This window comes from Bufo gargarizans, chromosome 4 (genome assembly GCF_014858855.1).
Source record: "Bufo gargarizans isolate SCDJY-AF-19 chromosome 4, ASM1485885v1, whole genome shotgun sequence".
NCBI classification, from domain to species: domain Eukaryota; kingdom Metazoa; phylum Chordata; class Amphibia; order Anura; family Bufonidae; genus Bufo; species Bufo gargarizans.
This window is the reverse complement of record NC_058083.1, coordinates 204,276,418-204,291,101: the sequence shown is the minus strand read 5'-3', so window position 1 is coordinate 204,291,101 and position 14,684 is coordinate 204,276,418. Positions and strand designations below refer to the sequence as shown.

General features: G+C 40.9%; 1 protein-coding gene across 1 annotated transcript in view; it reads right to left on the bottom strand.

Moving 5' to 3' along the window:
- LOC122935318 (tumor protein 63-like) overlaps nucleotides 1–13,937 on the bottom strand; it is a 93,034-nt gene extending 79,097 nt beyond the window's left edge. The window contains exons 1-2 of the mRNA XM_044291085.1: nucleotides 13,728–13,937; nucleotides 12,951–13,644 (exon numbers count right to left, since the gene is read on the bottom strand). Coding sequence (XP_044147020.1) covers nucleotides 12,951–13,069 — 119 coding nt within the window. The 5' untranslated portion in view covers nucleotides 13,070–13,644; nucleotides 13,728–13,937. The remainder of the gene's footprint in view (nucleotides 1–12,950; nucleotides 13,645–13,727) is intronic.
- Nucleotides 13,938–14,684: the final 747 nt, after the last annotated feature.

Below are 14,684 nucleotides of genomic sequence, written 5' to 3'. Positions count from 1 at the left end.
GCCCCCCAATGCCCCAGGAAAGAATAGTGACCCCAATAGACATAATTGGGGTCATTTATCAAACTGGTGTAAAGTAGAACTGGATTTCCAAAAGAGCTGTCAAAAATGAAAGGTGAGATCTGATTGGCTGCTATGGTCAACTAAGCCAGTTCTACTTTAAACCAGTTTGATAAATTACCCCAAATGTCCCTATAGTGTCCACAGCAGCTATAATGTCCCCTAGAGTGCTCCCAGTAATAATAACACCCTATACTGTGCTCCAGTTAATAAACCTTGTATAGTATCCCCAGAAATAATAGAATTGCCCCTGCAGTGCCTCCCGAATAGCAAGGCCCCCACACTGCCCCCATAAAGTAATTCCCCATAGTAATTTCCCCCACACTGCCCCCCCATAGCAATTTGCCCCCACACAGTAATTTCCCCTACATAATCATTTGCCTCACACTGCCCCACACAGTAATTTCCACCACACTTCCCCATATTAGTAGTTTGCCCCCACACAGTAGTTTACCCCACACTGCCCCACACACTAGTTTTCCCCCACATTGCCCCACATAGTAATTTTTCCCCACATAGTAATCCCTCCCATAATATTTTGCCCCCACACAGTAATCCCACCATAATATTTTTCCCCCACATAGTAATTTTCCCCCATATTGCAATATCCCCCCGATGTACTGTCTCTTCACATGTCCTCTTGTGTCCCCCCTCATGTTCCCCGAAGTTGGCACATAAAAGAAAAAAAAAGAAAGAGAAAAACCCCCTAAAAGCTAATTACTCACATATGTCCATGCGCGCACACTTCGTTGTACTGTGTCCCGGCACAGGCGCGCGTGATGACGTCATCACGCACGCCTGTGTAGGGATTTCACTACTGCATGTGGGGATCGGTGGCGGGGCAGGGAACTATGTGCTCCCGTGCCCCCGCCGCAGTATGTGGGTGTTCGGGTCGGCATTGGGCCCCCCAGCAGTGCTGGGCCCAGGGCTGCCGACCCGAACGTCATCCGCCACTGACTGGAAGGGGGCCCCTTTGGTGATGGGGGCCCAGGGAAATTGCCCAGTTTCCCCCCCCCCCCCCCTAAATCCGGCCCTGATGGCAGGGCACTGTTATTGAGAAAGGAGCGGGTCTCAAAGGAGGAACCCACAACTATCAGACATTTATAGCATATATCAGCCATAAATGTCCAGATGAGACAGTCTCTTTAAAAGAGCCATAAAGTGGTTGCCCGAGTAAATAAAAACTTGGGCAGCCCTAGAAATGGTCTAAAATAAGAAAAAGAATCAATACTCACCCCTTATCTCCTCTGCTTCTTCCAATGATGCACTTCCATCCTCCCCGCTTATCTTCCTGGCTGTAATAATGATGTTATATGCACTCAGATCACCATGCTGTCAGTCACAGGTCTTAGCAGTAAATGGGATGTTATTGCTGCAACTAGGAAAATAAACGGAAGTGGGGAGGACTGGAGCGCAGTGCAGGAAGCAGAAGGGGAGAAAAGGGGTATAGATTCTTTTGCTATTTTAGACCAGGTATCAGTAAAAGCACTCCATCTGTTGTGAAACTACAACTCCCAACATGCACATTTACTTGGCTTATCTTATATCGTCCATAGAGGTGAAAGGAGGATTCTGGGAGTTGTAGTTTCACAACAGCTGGAGTGCCAGACGTTGCTGATCCCTTTTTTAGACCATTTGCAGAAACAACCTGAGTTTCCATTAAACTTGGACCATCTCTTTAAATGTAAAAATGTCTTGTCCTATGGTTAAATCGCTCAGCGAATTGTCCACAAAGGAAGAAAGATCAGTGGTGGGCCCCCAGTAGTCAGACATTTATCACCTGCCCTGACATATATTGATTGTGGGACAACCCCTTTAACACAGCTAGACCTGAGCTGTTTAGATGGATTCAGTACTTCCAGTTCAGCATACTGCAGCTCCACATTGCATTATCCTGTGGGGAGAAACTATATACATGATCTGGTTCAGCAGTCTCTTTGGAATTTGTCTTTGCTGTTTGCTTTAGGCCATTTTTACATGTACCACGTGTTGCATACGGCCAACAGGCACACAGTTTTGCGGGTTAAGCCGAGGTCTTCCTTTAAAAATTATGCAGGAATTGGTTGCAACAAGTGGGCAGGATTACAGCATGTGGCAGCCAGAACATGTAGACCTGGTCTTAGAAGGTATAACAACCCTGCACTGGCTCCCGTTATATCTGTGGAATTAAGTGTTTTAAAGAACCATATCCAGGTTAGGGGACAGGCTAGTCATGCTGATTTCTCAGGACTTTGCATTTCATAACTAGGACCACTGTGTACATGTAAATCCTATAGAACACGGACGACTCATATTCTCAGGAGTGGGAATTCTGCAGGTGTGTGTAAAGCCATTATTACATTTATAGTCTCTAAAACACCATGGAGCACATTTCCAGACTTGGACTATTGACCAAGTGTCACAACACATTATGATCTTTTTAAAACATATTAGCTTCAAAAGCGGCATATCAGTTTTCCTGTCCCTAATTACATCCTGGTTACACCCAGCTGTTTACAGCGGCAATTACATTCAAAGCTCTACGCATTGGTGCCTCCAGCCAAGAAGTCATTGTGCACTTTGCTGATCCACCTTTTATCGTGGATTAACCAGGACACTTCAAACATCCATGCGGATTCACTTAGTGCATTTCAGTTGTATACAGAGATTCACCTATATACAACTTTAAGGGAAGTGATTAGCAGCAAAGTGATGAACATTGATGGAAGAATGTGTTTATTCTGATTCTTTTGAAACTTTATTTTCAAGTCTTTTCTCAGTACCTAAAGTGTATTCTGAAAGAATTTCACAATTTCACAAATCCCGTTTGAATCCAGTGCAAAAGTTCTGGGCACTTTTCGAAAAACTTAATGGGTGGCAGCAGAGGGTCTGGGCCTGGAACATATAGTGGCACTGGTAGACTCCTTACTCCAGCACTGTGCAGGTCAGCATCAGGACTCAGGAGGACCTGCTGCTGGTGAAGAACGTCATGGCGCGAGCCAGGACTATGAAGTTCTTTACCTATGCAGGGCCTGCTGCAGTGTCCTGAAACACACTGCTTAATAAGGGGGCATTCACACGACCGTATAAATGGATCCATTCCGCAAATTTGTGGAACGGGTGCGGACCCATTCATTTCAATGGGGCCGCAAAAGATGCGGACAGCACACCGTGTGCTGTCCGCATCCGTTGTTCCGTTCCGTGGCCCCGCAAAAAATCCATGTTTTGCGGATCCGCAATTTGATTGTGTTTCATGTAAATCGTGCTTGTATATGAGATCCAATAAAGTTGCATAGGGAGGGGGAGGTTCTAACAAGCCTCCCAGGGCTGACTCCACCCTGCACCTCAGCAGCCATCTTGGAGAGTTACAAAAACTCCAAAGTTAGTTCCATGTGCCAGCCCATAGAAGGGAAAGATTACAGATTAAGAACCAGGGAGAGGGAGTGAGAATATTGGCAAAGGAAGTTAGCTGTCGTTTATCAGGCTCTCGTCTCCTTTGCATTAGGTGGAGAGATTCTAAGCTACAATCTGCCCACCGTAACCAAGGACAGAAAGGCCATCTGTCAGAATATAGTATTCCTAAAGAGGATACAGACATATATGATTATACAGTATAGCAGAGATAGTCCATCCCTCCAGCCTGGAGAAACAAAGGAGAAAGATTGATTGTCATAGAAAACTGCCCCTTATGCAACTTCTGGGATCTAATCTGAATGACTGTAAAAGCTGCCTTGCTCTAAATGACTTTTGCATACATTGATGACCTTTGGATCAGCTTCAGTAAAGTACTGGGAGTTTGTTAAGAAACTTGGTCTCCTTATTCCACATCATCTCCTATTTGCACCTCATGGTGCTGGCGTCACGAACACAGGGGCCCAGCCACCAAAGCACCCTAAGCATACCCATTACCATCAAGGGCACCTGAACTTCCATCTGGCTGGTGTTCCTTGCAATAGAGAGTGCCCCGGAGTTTTTAGTGCTATCTTCCTCATCACTGCATGTCGACCCAGGGAGCTGCAAAACCGTGAGTACGACTACTACCCCCATCAGCCCACTGTGCACTCACATACTACCCCCAGTCCGGTCCGCTGCACTGCCACGTTCGGAAACAGTTTAGGATTGGAAGAGGAGCACAGTGGCAGCACATGCTCGTCCTGTGCATCCTGAGGGAAGTGGGCATCAGGGGACTGAGTCTCTGAGGACTCAGGTCAGCATGTCACTGTCATTGACTTGTAGCTCAGTGACAGAAGACAAAAGGAGTGGAGCGGGACGGGAGAGAGAGGGGGCTCAGGGGGAGGTGGGGGACACTTTCGTATATGAGCCCATGAATAATGCCTAGGCCTGCTGGCCTGAAAGTGCTGCTGACAGCACCCCAAAACTCTGTCACACAGCTGACTGAGTTTTGGGGTGTTGTCACTGCTGAGTGGGACCTGTTAAGAGATTATATTAATAAACGGGTTGTCCACTTTTTTTCAGACCTCCGAGACCCGAGGGTCTACCCGCATCAACATCCATTTTGAATTGAGGCAGGTGACTACTGCAGCTAATGACTAGCCATAGTGGTGATGAGTCACATGCTACACGGGAGGAGGGGGTTGCAGGAAAGTTGCTGCGGGGAGAAGTCAAAAATTTGCTATGGGGCCCAGTCATTTCTAGTTTTGTAGTTATGCCCCTGATGGCAACCCTACTTTTAAAACAGACATGATTTTAAAACTACACGCAAGTCACTACCTACAGTGGATATAAAAAGTCTACACACCTCTGTTAAAATGTCAGGTTTCTGTGATGTAAAAAAATTAGACCAAGATAAATCATTTCAGAACTTTTTCCACCTTTAATGTGACTTATAAACTGTACAACTCAATTGAAAAACAAAATGAAATCTTTTAGGTAGAGGGAATAAAAAATATTAAATTAAAATAATATGGTACGTGTGCACACCCTCCTTAAACTAATACTTTGTTGAAGCATCTTTTGATTTTATTACAGCACTTTTTGGGTATGAGTCTATCAGCATGGCACATTTTGACTTGGCAAGATTTGCCCACTCTTCTTTGCAAAAACACTCCAAATCTGTCAGATTGCAAGGGCATTTCCAGTGCACAGCCCTCTTCAGATCACCCCACAGATTTTCAGATTCAGGTCTGGGCTCTGGCTGGGCCATTCCAAAACTTTAATCTTCTTCTGGTGAAGCCATTCCTTTGATGATTTGGATGTATGCTTTGGGTCATTGTCATGCTGAAAGATGAAGTTCCTCCTCATGTTCAGCTTTTTTTGTGCCAAACATATCTTTTGGAACTATGACCAAAAAGTTCAACCTTGGTTTAATCAGACCATAACAACTTTTCCCATATTCTTTTGGGAGACTTCAGATGTGTTTTTGCAAAATGTAGCCTGGCTTGGATGTTTTTCTTCGTAAGAAAAGGCTGTTGTCTTGCCACTCTACCCCATAGCCCAGACATATGAAGAATACGGGAGATTGTTGTCAGATGTACCACACAGCCAATACTTGCCAGATATTCCTACAGCTCCTTTAATGTTGCTGTAGGCCTCTTGGTAGCCTCCCAGACCAGTTTTTTTCTCGTCTTTTCATCAAATTTGGAGGGACGTCCAGTTTTTGGTAATATCACTGTTGTGCCATATTTTCTCCACTTGATGAAGTCTTCACTGTCTTCCATGGTATATCTAATGCCTTGGAAATTATTTTGTACCCTTCTCCTGACTGATACCTTTTAACAATGAGATCCCTTTGATGCTTTGGAAGGTCTCTGTGGACCATGGCTTTTGCTGTGTGATGCGACTAAGAAAATTTCAGGAAAGACCAACTAGAGCAGCTGAACGTTATTTGGGGTTAATGAGAGGCACTTTAAATGATGGCAGGTGTATGCTGACTCCTATTTAACATAATTCTGAACACAGCTACATCCCCAATTATAAGAGGGTGCATACCTATGCAACCACATTATTTTTATTTTATTTTTTTCCCTCCACCTAAAAGATTTCAGTTTGTTTTTCAATTGAGTGGTACAGTTTATAGGTCACATTAAAGGTGGAAAAAGTTCTGAAATGATTTATCTTTGTCTCATTTTTTACATCACAGAAACCTGACATTTTAACAGGGGTGTGTAGACTGTATATCCACTGTATAGGAATGCTTACTTGCTATTTTGCTTCTTCAGCTGCTTCTTAGCTCTGCACGACTAGAACACAGCTACAGTCCTTGTCAGTGATATTTTGAGTTGTCATTTAGTCATTGCATAGTACATATGTTGCAAAGATAATTATAAACCGTTAGCAAGAGCTTACAATCTACAAGGGAAGGAGGAAGAACAAAGTAGGTGACAGTTAAGGCTGCTCATCTGGCTCTGTGGTGGCAGCATCGTTTAGGTTACTTTTGAAGGTTTGGATGTCGGGGTAGAGTCTGATGTGCTGGGGTAGAGAGTTCCAGAGTTAGAGAGCGGCATGTGAGAAATCCTGTAATTGATTGTGTGAAGAACAGAGGAGTGGAGAACAAAGAAGGAGGTCCTGTGAGGACCTGAGATGTGTAGATGTATCAGGAAAGCATGGGAGATGTAAGGAGGGGACAGGTTGTGAACAGCCTTATATGTAGCTGTTTTCAGTATTTTAAACTGAATTTGCCGGGCAGTGGGGTGCCAATGAAGGGATTGGCAGAGGGGGGAGACAGAGGAGAAACAAGGGGAGAGGTGGACACACAGTACTCTACTAGGTCAACAGGATGGGGGACATGGAAATTGAGAAAAAATTATGATGGGGGCCCCTTTCCAATTACTGTTTGAACAGTACAATGATCACAGTGTTGGTTTAGTAAGGCACGTTTCACATACAGTATGTTAACCCATTTGTGTCCAGCCTGATTTGGGACTTAGTGACAGGCAATTTTTTTCCTTTTTCCAATGTTGCATTCTAAGCTACAACTTTTATATATTTCTGTTGATGCAGCTGTTATGAGGGCTTGTTTTTTTGCGGGACATTTTGATAAACTGCAGTGTTCACTTTTTTTTTTTTTTTTTTTTACTTTTGCACAATAAAAACCCTTTTTAAAAAGGAAAATGTTTTGCATCACCACATTTCAAGCCCCAACAATTATACATTAACCCCTTCCTGACCAGCGCCATACATGTACAATACAGCGGGACATGACTTGCGCCATTTACGGTGCTGTGATTGGGTGAGTGCAGGAGCTCCGCTCGCTTGATCAACTGCAGGGGCCAGGCTGTTCTTGACAGTCAACCTCCTGCTTTATATGTCGAATTCAGTGAATACATCACTGCCGGAGCATTAATTCCTTGTATGCTGCGGTCATCATGGACCATGGCATGTACAGAGTTTGCATCCCGCAAAAAAATAAGTCCTTACACAGACAAAAATGTATACTTGTCAGAACATTTGTGGAATGGTACCCTAGAAACTGTTTAATAAACTGCCCGTAAACCAGTCCAACAAAATCCACGCTGCAAAACCCATATGAAACTTCTTCCTATCTGAGTCCTGTGGTGTGCCCCACAGCAGTTTATATCCACATATGGGACGTTGCCGTATTCAAGAGAAAATGGGTAACAAATTATGAGGTGCTTTTTCTCCTGTTACTCCTTGTGAAAATTTAACATTTGGGGTTAAATGAACATTTTTTTGGAAGAAATTACAGATTTTAATTTTCACAGCCAAGTGTTTCTATATTCTGTAAAACGCCTGTGGGGTCAAAGTGCTCAATACACCCCTTACTAAATCCCTTGAGGGGTGTAGTTTCCAAAATAGGGTAACTTTTTGGAGGTTTCCACTGTAGGGGGTACGTCGGGTCCCTTAAAATAGAATATGGTGCCCAAAAACCATTTTAACAAAATCTGCCCTCCAAAACCATATGGTGCTCCTTCCCTTCTGACAACTGCCATGTGCCCATAGAGCTGTTTTTTTTCCAACAAAATTTATTTAGTTTTCCAATATTACAGAAAAGCAGAAACAATATAAGAAAAGGTGGTTACAAAGCCAACTGGGTCACAAATTGTCTTATGATGTTTTACATGCATAAATTGCAAATATATGACATTTAGGAGCAGCAAGTTACAATCACATGTCAATGATGTACAGATTGTCATATTTGTCAAAAGACTGCTAAATGGATATAGACTGATGAGAATATAAATAAACAATACAGTATAAAGGAACTGGTATGTCGGCTTCTTTTTTCCTATTGACAGAAATTGGCTGCTGAGCATGGGGGGTGTGGGAGGGGGTAGAGTGCTATGCTAAACAAGCGGGCTTAAGCATATCTGATGGGTTGTTAATATTTTCTAACCATATGGTCCAGGGGACCACATTTTGTGAAATTTGTCATGTACGTGCGATTCCCAACTGGAGAATCCTTTATATCTCCTGAACTTTCCTTATCCATTCTCCTAACCCATAGAGCAGTTTACTAACACCTATGGGGTATTTACCGTATGTAAACTGCTGAATCAGGGTAATAAATATTGCAGTTTGTTTTGCTGTTAAACATTGCTGTGTTGCATGAAAAAAATGGTAGAAAATCTGCACAAAAAAATTTAAGTTTGAAATTTCACCTCCATTTTCCTTTCATTCTTGTGGAATACTTCAAGGGTTAACAACGTTTTTAACATCAGTTATGAATAATTTGAGTGGCGTAGTTTCGAAAATGGGGTCATTTATGGGTGGTTTCTATTATATAAGCCCCTCAACAATTTATAACGGAATTGGTGCTTAAAAAACTGAGAATTTTCTGTAAATGTAAAGTTTTTCTATAAATAAAAGAAAATATTTTGACCCAAATTTACCTCTAACATGAAGTACAATGTATCATGAGAAAAAATATGGCTACATACCTATTTGAGGCCTTGTTTTTTCCAAAAAATTTTAAGTTAAAAATATGGTAACACTTAATTTACATGATTTTTAGTATGGTGAATACATAAAAAAAAGGTATTTTTTCCCTTTTGTATGGTGTTTATCGTTAAAATGAATTGTATGGGTCTGGACTCAAGACAAATGTGTGGATATATAAGTATGTTTTATATGTTCTTGTCACTTTAATTAAATAAAATGATTTAAAATAATTGTGTTTATTGTATTTTTTGTATTGAGTTGTTATTTATTTAATCTTTTAATATATTTATTGTAATATTTTTCAATTTTTTAGTCCCATTTTAACTTTTTTTTTTTCAAGCATGTAATGTTTTTTCAAAAATGTACCATCATATGTCCATTGTGTATAACATTACATTTCTGCCTGTTCATGCAAAATGCAAAGGCATCTTTTAGGGCATACCTGAGGTTTTTGGCTGTCTCATTTACCCTCCCTTTGTTCGCATAATGATCAGCATTAATTGTTATACTTAAAGAGGTTTTCTAGGATTTTTATACTGAGGGCCTAGCTGCAAGATAAGTCATCAATATGAGATTGGTGGGGGTCCAAATTCCAGGACCCCACACTAATCAGCTTCATGAGAGCTTGGGCCTCTTCCTAGGCTGTGTGTCGTGATGTTCACTGGCCACATGGTTTAGGCGCAGCTCAGTCCCTATTCAAGTGTGGGGCTGAGCTGCAATACCGCACAGACACTATATAAAGTACTGCGCTGTGCTTGGTAAGTTGTGAGTCGTCAGACCCCCACCAATGGTTTCTCCAATCCCAGATGTTAGTACTGATCACCATTATTTACATGTATATGGAGTTGCAGGAATGATGATCTAGGAAACAGTTAAAATGTAATTACTCCATATCGAACTGGACTTCACAAACCTATGTGTGAGTGCATAATATACAGAATGTGTTTTAGATTTAGCGAGCTGTCATATCACTAATAAAAATACTAATAAAAATATTTTCTAAAAAGATGAAATTTGTATTTTTAAACACATAGTTATACTTAAATAATGGTTACTGTTAGGGATCTCAGAGTTTGTACGGTGGGGGCAGTGTAAACTTACTTCCTGGAGTGGACAAACTAAAGTCAAGACTTTAAACGGTTAACTGGTATATTATTATTATTTATTTTTTTTATTTGCCCTCCAGCCAGCAGTACCTAAGGAGAAATGCATACTCGCCTGTTCCCTGCCACTCCAATTCTGGCTCCCCTTCTGGGCTGTCTTCACGAAATTTCTAGTCCCAGTCTGTTAAAGGGGTTATCTAAAATAGCCCCCCAATGCCCGGCCCCTAATATGGATTATATTAACCTGCTCCCCGGCACGCTGATCACTCTGGATCCCTGCGCTGCTGCCTCTGCATCTCCCCGTCGCTCAGATCAAAACATCCAGCAACAGCAGAGCAGCCAATATCAGGCTGTGACAGTGACAAAGCTCAAGGGGGCTTGTGCCCGACGTGGCCTACTATTGGCTGCTCCCCCTATCGCCAGATGTTTTGATCCGAACGATGGAAAGATGCAGCTGCAACCTCCAGGGATCCGGAGCGACATGAGTGCCGTGGTGCAGGTAAGTATAATCCATGCAAGGGGGACTGGGCATTGGGGGGATATTTTAGATATCGGATAACCCCTTTAAATTCTGCATGGACCAGATCACATGAAAGTTGACACATGGGGATCAAAAGTCCAGTGACTAGAGTCCTGGGGCGAATTTGCTGGAATGGAGTGACAGGAAACAGGTGAGTATGGATTTCTCCATAAGGGCTGCTGGCTGGGGGTCAAATGAAAAAACCCGGACAACCCATTTAATCCAAATGAATAGTTGTTCACTCATATTCAGAGAGCAACCTAGCAGATGGCAATGGGTGAAAGCTGATGGAGACCTGTCTACCCAGACTCAAGGCAGTAATTGTTGCCATTTTGCCAATGTGCCTATACAAAATCCTAACCTGCAGGGGTTAATAGATATGCAGTCAAGGATTTTATGTAAATAATTGTTGATTATTTCGTGTTGAATGTATATGGTATATCTTCAACATATTTGACTACGCTGTACACAGACTGCAACCTCTAACATGCAATTATTACAAAATTTTCATCTCTTGGTACAGATTTCTGTTCACATGGACAGTGTTTTCTGTTTATGAGGGTCAACATTAGTGTCAGCACGTATTAAATCCTAATTGATTCAGTGTGGTTACCCAGTAACATGGCCTCTTTACTGTACTGTACCTGCTATAGTGATTAAGGTTGAGCGAATCGAGCTTCTGATCATAGATCTGAAGTCAATTTGTTAAAAAACGTTGTTTGTAATGTTGTTTCTGTACAGCATTTGCAATGTATGTGATCCGTGTAAGAAAACTGCGTCTTGTCCGAAGCTGCGCAAGACGTTAGTAAATGACTTCAGTATTCCTATCTGCGGATTTAAAAACATTTTAAAATTGCAATCCGAAGTCGGCTTCAGTACCGAGGTACCCGCCAATACCAAAGTCGACTTCGGATTCCTATTTTAAAATGTTTTCAAATCCGCAGAAAGGTATACCGAAGTAATTTACCAAAGTCTTGCGCAATTTCGGACAAGGCGAAGTTTTCCTACACAAAGCAAATACATTGTAAATGCTGTACGGAAACAGAGAATCGACTTTGGATCTATAATCAGAAGCTCAATTCGCTCAGCCCTAATAGTGATCATAGCTAAATTGATAATAGTTTCTGAATCTAACTGTTTATCTGAAATTGTATGCGTATACATATGGAAAGGGTGCTATAGGGGATGTAAACATGAACCTGTTTCTTCAGATTTCCTTTCAGCACACTTTTTAATCAGGCATGAAGGCACAATAGAAAGTGAAGTTGTGCCAAAAAGTAACAGTACACACAGGATGATATAGCTGCTTGTTGTATGTGAAATACAATAGGAAGAAAATTTCTGATTTCCACTTTTTGTCCCCCATTGTTCTTAAAGGGAACTCCCTAACAGCCAACACCCAATCCCTTCTTTGCAGAAACAAATAATGAATAGAAGACGATGAGAAACAATCATTATGTACAGGTAGAATGTTCAATTATCCTTCTATTTGCTGGCAGCATGCAGATGAAAAATACTTTTCGGAATGTAGATTTTACATTGACATGGCATTTTTCTGATATTACTATCACTGAAGATGCATATTATCACTAGTGGTATGCGCTACAGAAAGCTGGTATGCACATTTATCAAATGAAAAAAGCTTTGTATCAGGACCTAAATGGAAACATACCTATTGATCTTATTATTGCCCCGTTATGTGATTTTTTTTTATTTTATGATACAGTAAATATGAAAATACACATGATGTCAATCCGATCATTTTTGACCATGAAACTTAACAAAGAAATGTAATATATTCAGTGTCTATATAGTAAACAATACAATAAAAAAAAATAATGATGAAATCTGTTCATCATACAATGCATATAGTATGTTTACTTCCAATCAATCTCCTTTAGTAGGTTACAATACATAATAATGCACCTTTATGCACTGGTTTATTCAATGGTTTATTGTATATAAATATATAAAGAGAACAGGCGATGTAGTTCTTTGTGAATGTTAATGAATGAAGTTATAACAAGCTAACAAATCATACCACCACTGACCATCAGAATAGCTTGATATCATTTTTTATTTCTCAGATATTTCTACGAGTCACAATCTTTGTCTCAAACTCCAAATTAATCAGTACTTTTCCTGTACATTGGAACAAAGAAATCAAGCACCAGAGCGATATGCAAATAAAACCAAAAGTATTTTTTGGTTTTCCATACCAAAGAACCGATCAGCCAGGTTTACACATTTCGGACAAAATCCTATCCATTGCATGTGTCTCAACAGTGTACAGTTTACCATAAAATGCAAGTACATTGCTAAATAATGTGACCAGTACTGTAAATAGATTCATTAAAAAGATTCAAAAGCTTGCAAAAAAGTACCAAACAACAAGAAATGAAGTAGACCAGAAATGAAGCAGGTTGACTCACCGTGATATGTGTGGATCAGGATGATATGACAGAGCTGTACAAGGTGAGGGTTCAAAATTCATTTCCTTCAGCTTCTTTTGATATAAATAGAGAAATAAATATCTAGTAGAGATGTACATGTAGATATAAAGTATGAACACCTCAACTATAGTGACAACTGGCAGAAGTGATAAAAGTTTTTCACATTTGTCAATAGGCGGGACTTTGACTGGATGAGCCAATGAAATCTACCAAGTGTCAGTGGCACTGATTCTTTCCAACTGGGCACCTCCACTTATTTATTTGTTTTGCTTGGTGCTTGAGTCAATCTTGGCATACATGATACATAGCTGATCTGCAATTGGCCAACTTGTGGCTAGCGTATGAGTATAATTTTAGACTTTCTAGGTTGTAACCATTGATCAGTTTGCACTTTATGACTGTTCTTCCTGTGCTGCCATGTCTTTGTGGACTTTAGTCGAGGCTAAGCTGGTTTAGAAGCCTACGTTGTAGCACAAAACCTACAGGGGAATTTTTACGTCCTTAATACACAACAACTGTCTTGTGGTAAGGCTGTCAAGGCAGGGAAATTCCTTTACATCAGATACAGTGTTCTCGTACTCTCAAGATCATTTTTGCAATTTATCGGTTGTTATGATGCTGAAGTCAGAATGCTTCTTCTCAGTAGTATAATCCCACTTTCATAAAGATGACTCTGTGATCAAATAAAAAATGTGAACACAGACAACATAAACAACAACATCAATGTATACTGGAATACATAAAAATGGCACTCACTTACTGATAGCTGCATTATCCTGCACTGACCACTTTCCTGTATATAGCAACTACTAAGGAAGCAGAGAGGAACCGTAATGGTTGCTGTGTCCTTCTTCTTACTTGGTTCCTACAGAGACTCCCACCCAAACATTGTACTGTAAGCTGATACAGGTTTTGTGGTTTTGTAGAACGAAGAAAATATGAATCAGGATCTAATTTAAAACTGATTCCAAGAAGAAAAATTAGAATTCGGGAATCTAGGCAACTAGAGTGCACCTTTATGATGGAAACATCAGCAGAAATGCCACACTTATGAGACACCCTCGGATACTGTGTATCATTTATGTCTTGTAGAAAGTGCCATGTGGAAATTCTTTAACTCTGCTGTGTATGTGCCAGAGTGGTCAGAATGCTATTTAAAACTTGACATTCTCCACCCACAGACTGCTTGATAGTCCTGAACATCTGTGAATTGTGAATCCTGTAAACTTGAAGTCTTGAATGTCCGCCAACCTAAATACTTTGGATGACAGCATGAGTAAATTGCAAGACAATAAGGGGTACACAAAAGAGATCAGTTACAACATTAATTATAGATCCGTTAATTGATTTTGCATCTGTTATTTGCAGGGAATTTTCCCTATATTTTAAGCACTGTTACACACAAACATATTGGTATGGTGTATTTCACACGGGATCTGGTGCATGGCAATCTATGCAAACTGACAGTATGCTGACAACATAAGGAATGTCATAATTTCTTAAATAACTTTTCAACCGTTTCGCAAAACCTGTTTAAGCTGGCTAGGAACAAATTATAGGAACATAACCATCGACTTGTGATCTTGGCAGCCAATCAGATATCCATACTGACATTGCCCCTGTGGTCAGAGTTAAGTACACCATGTAATTGCTGCACACCGATTAAACAAAGATGAGCTGGGGTCCACCGACATGGGACATCTGGGTGATTTC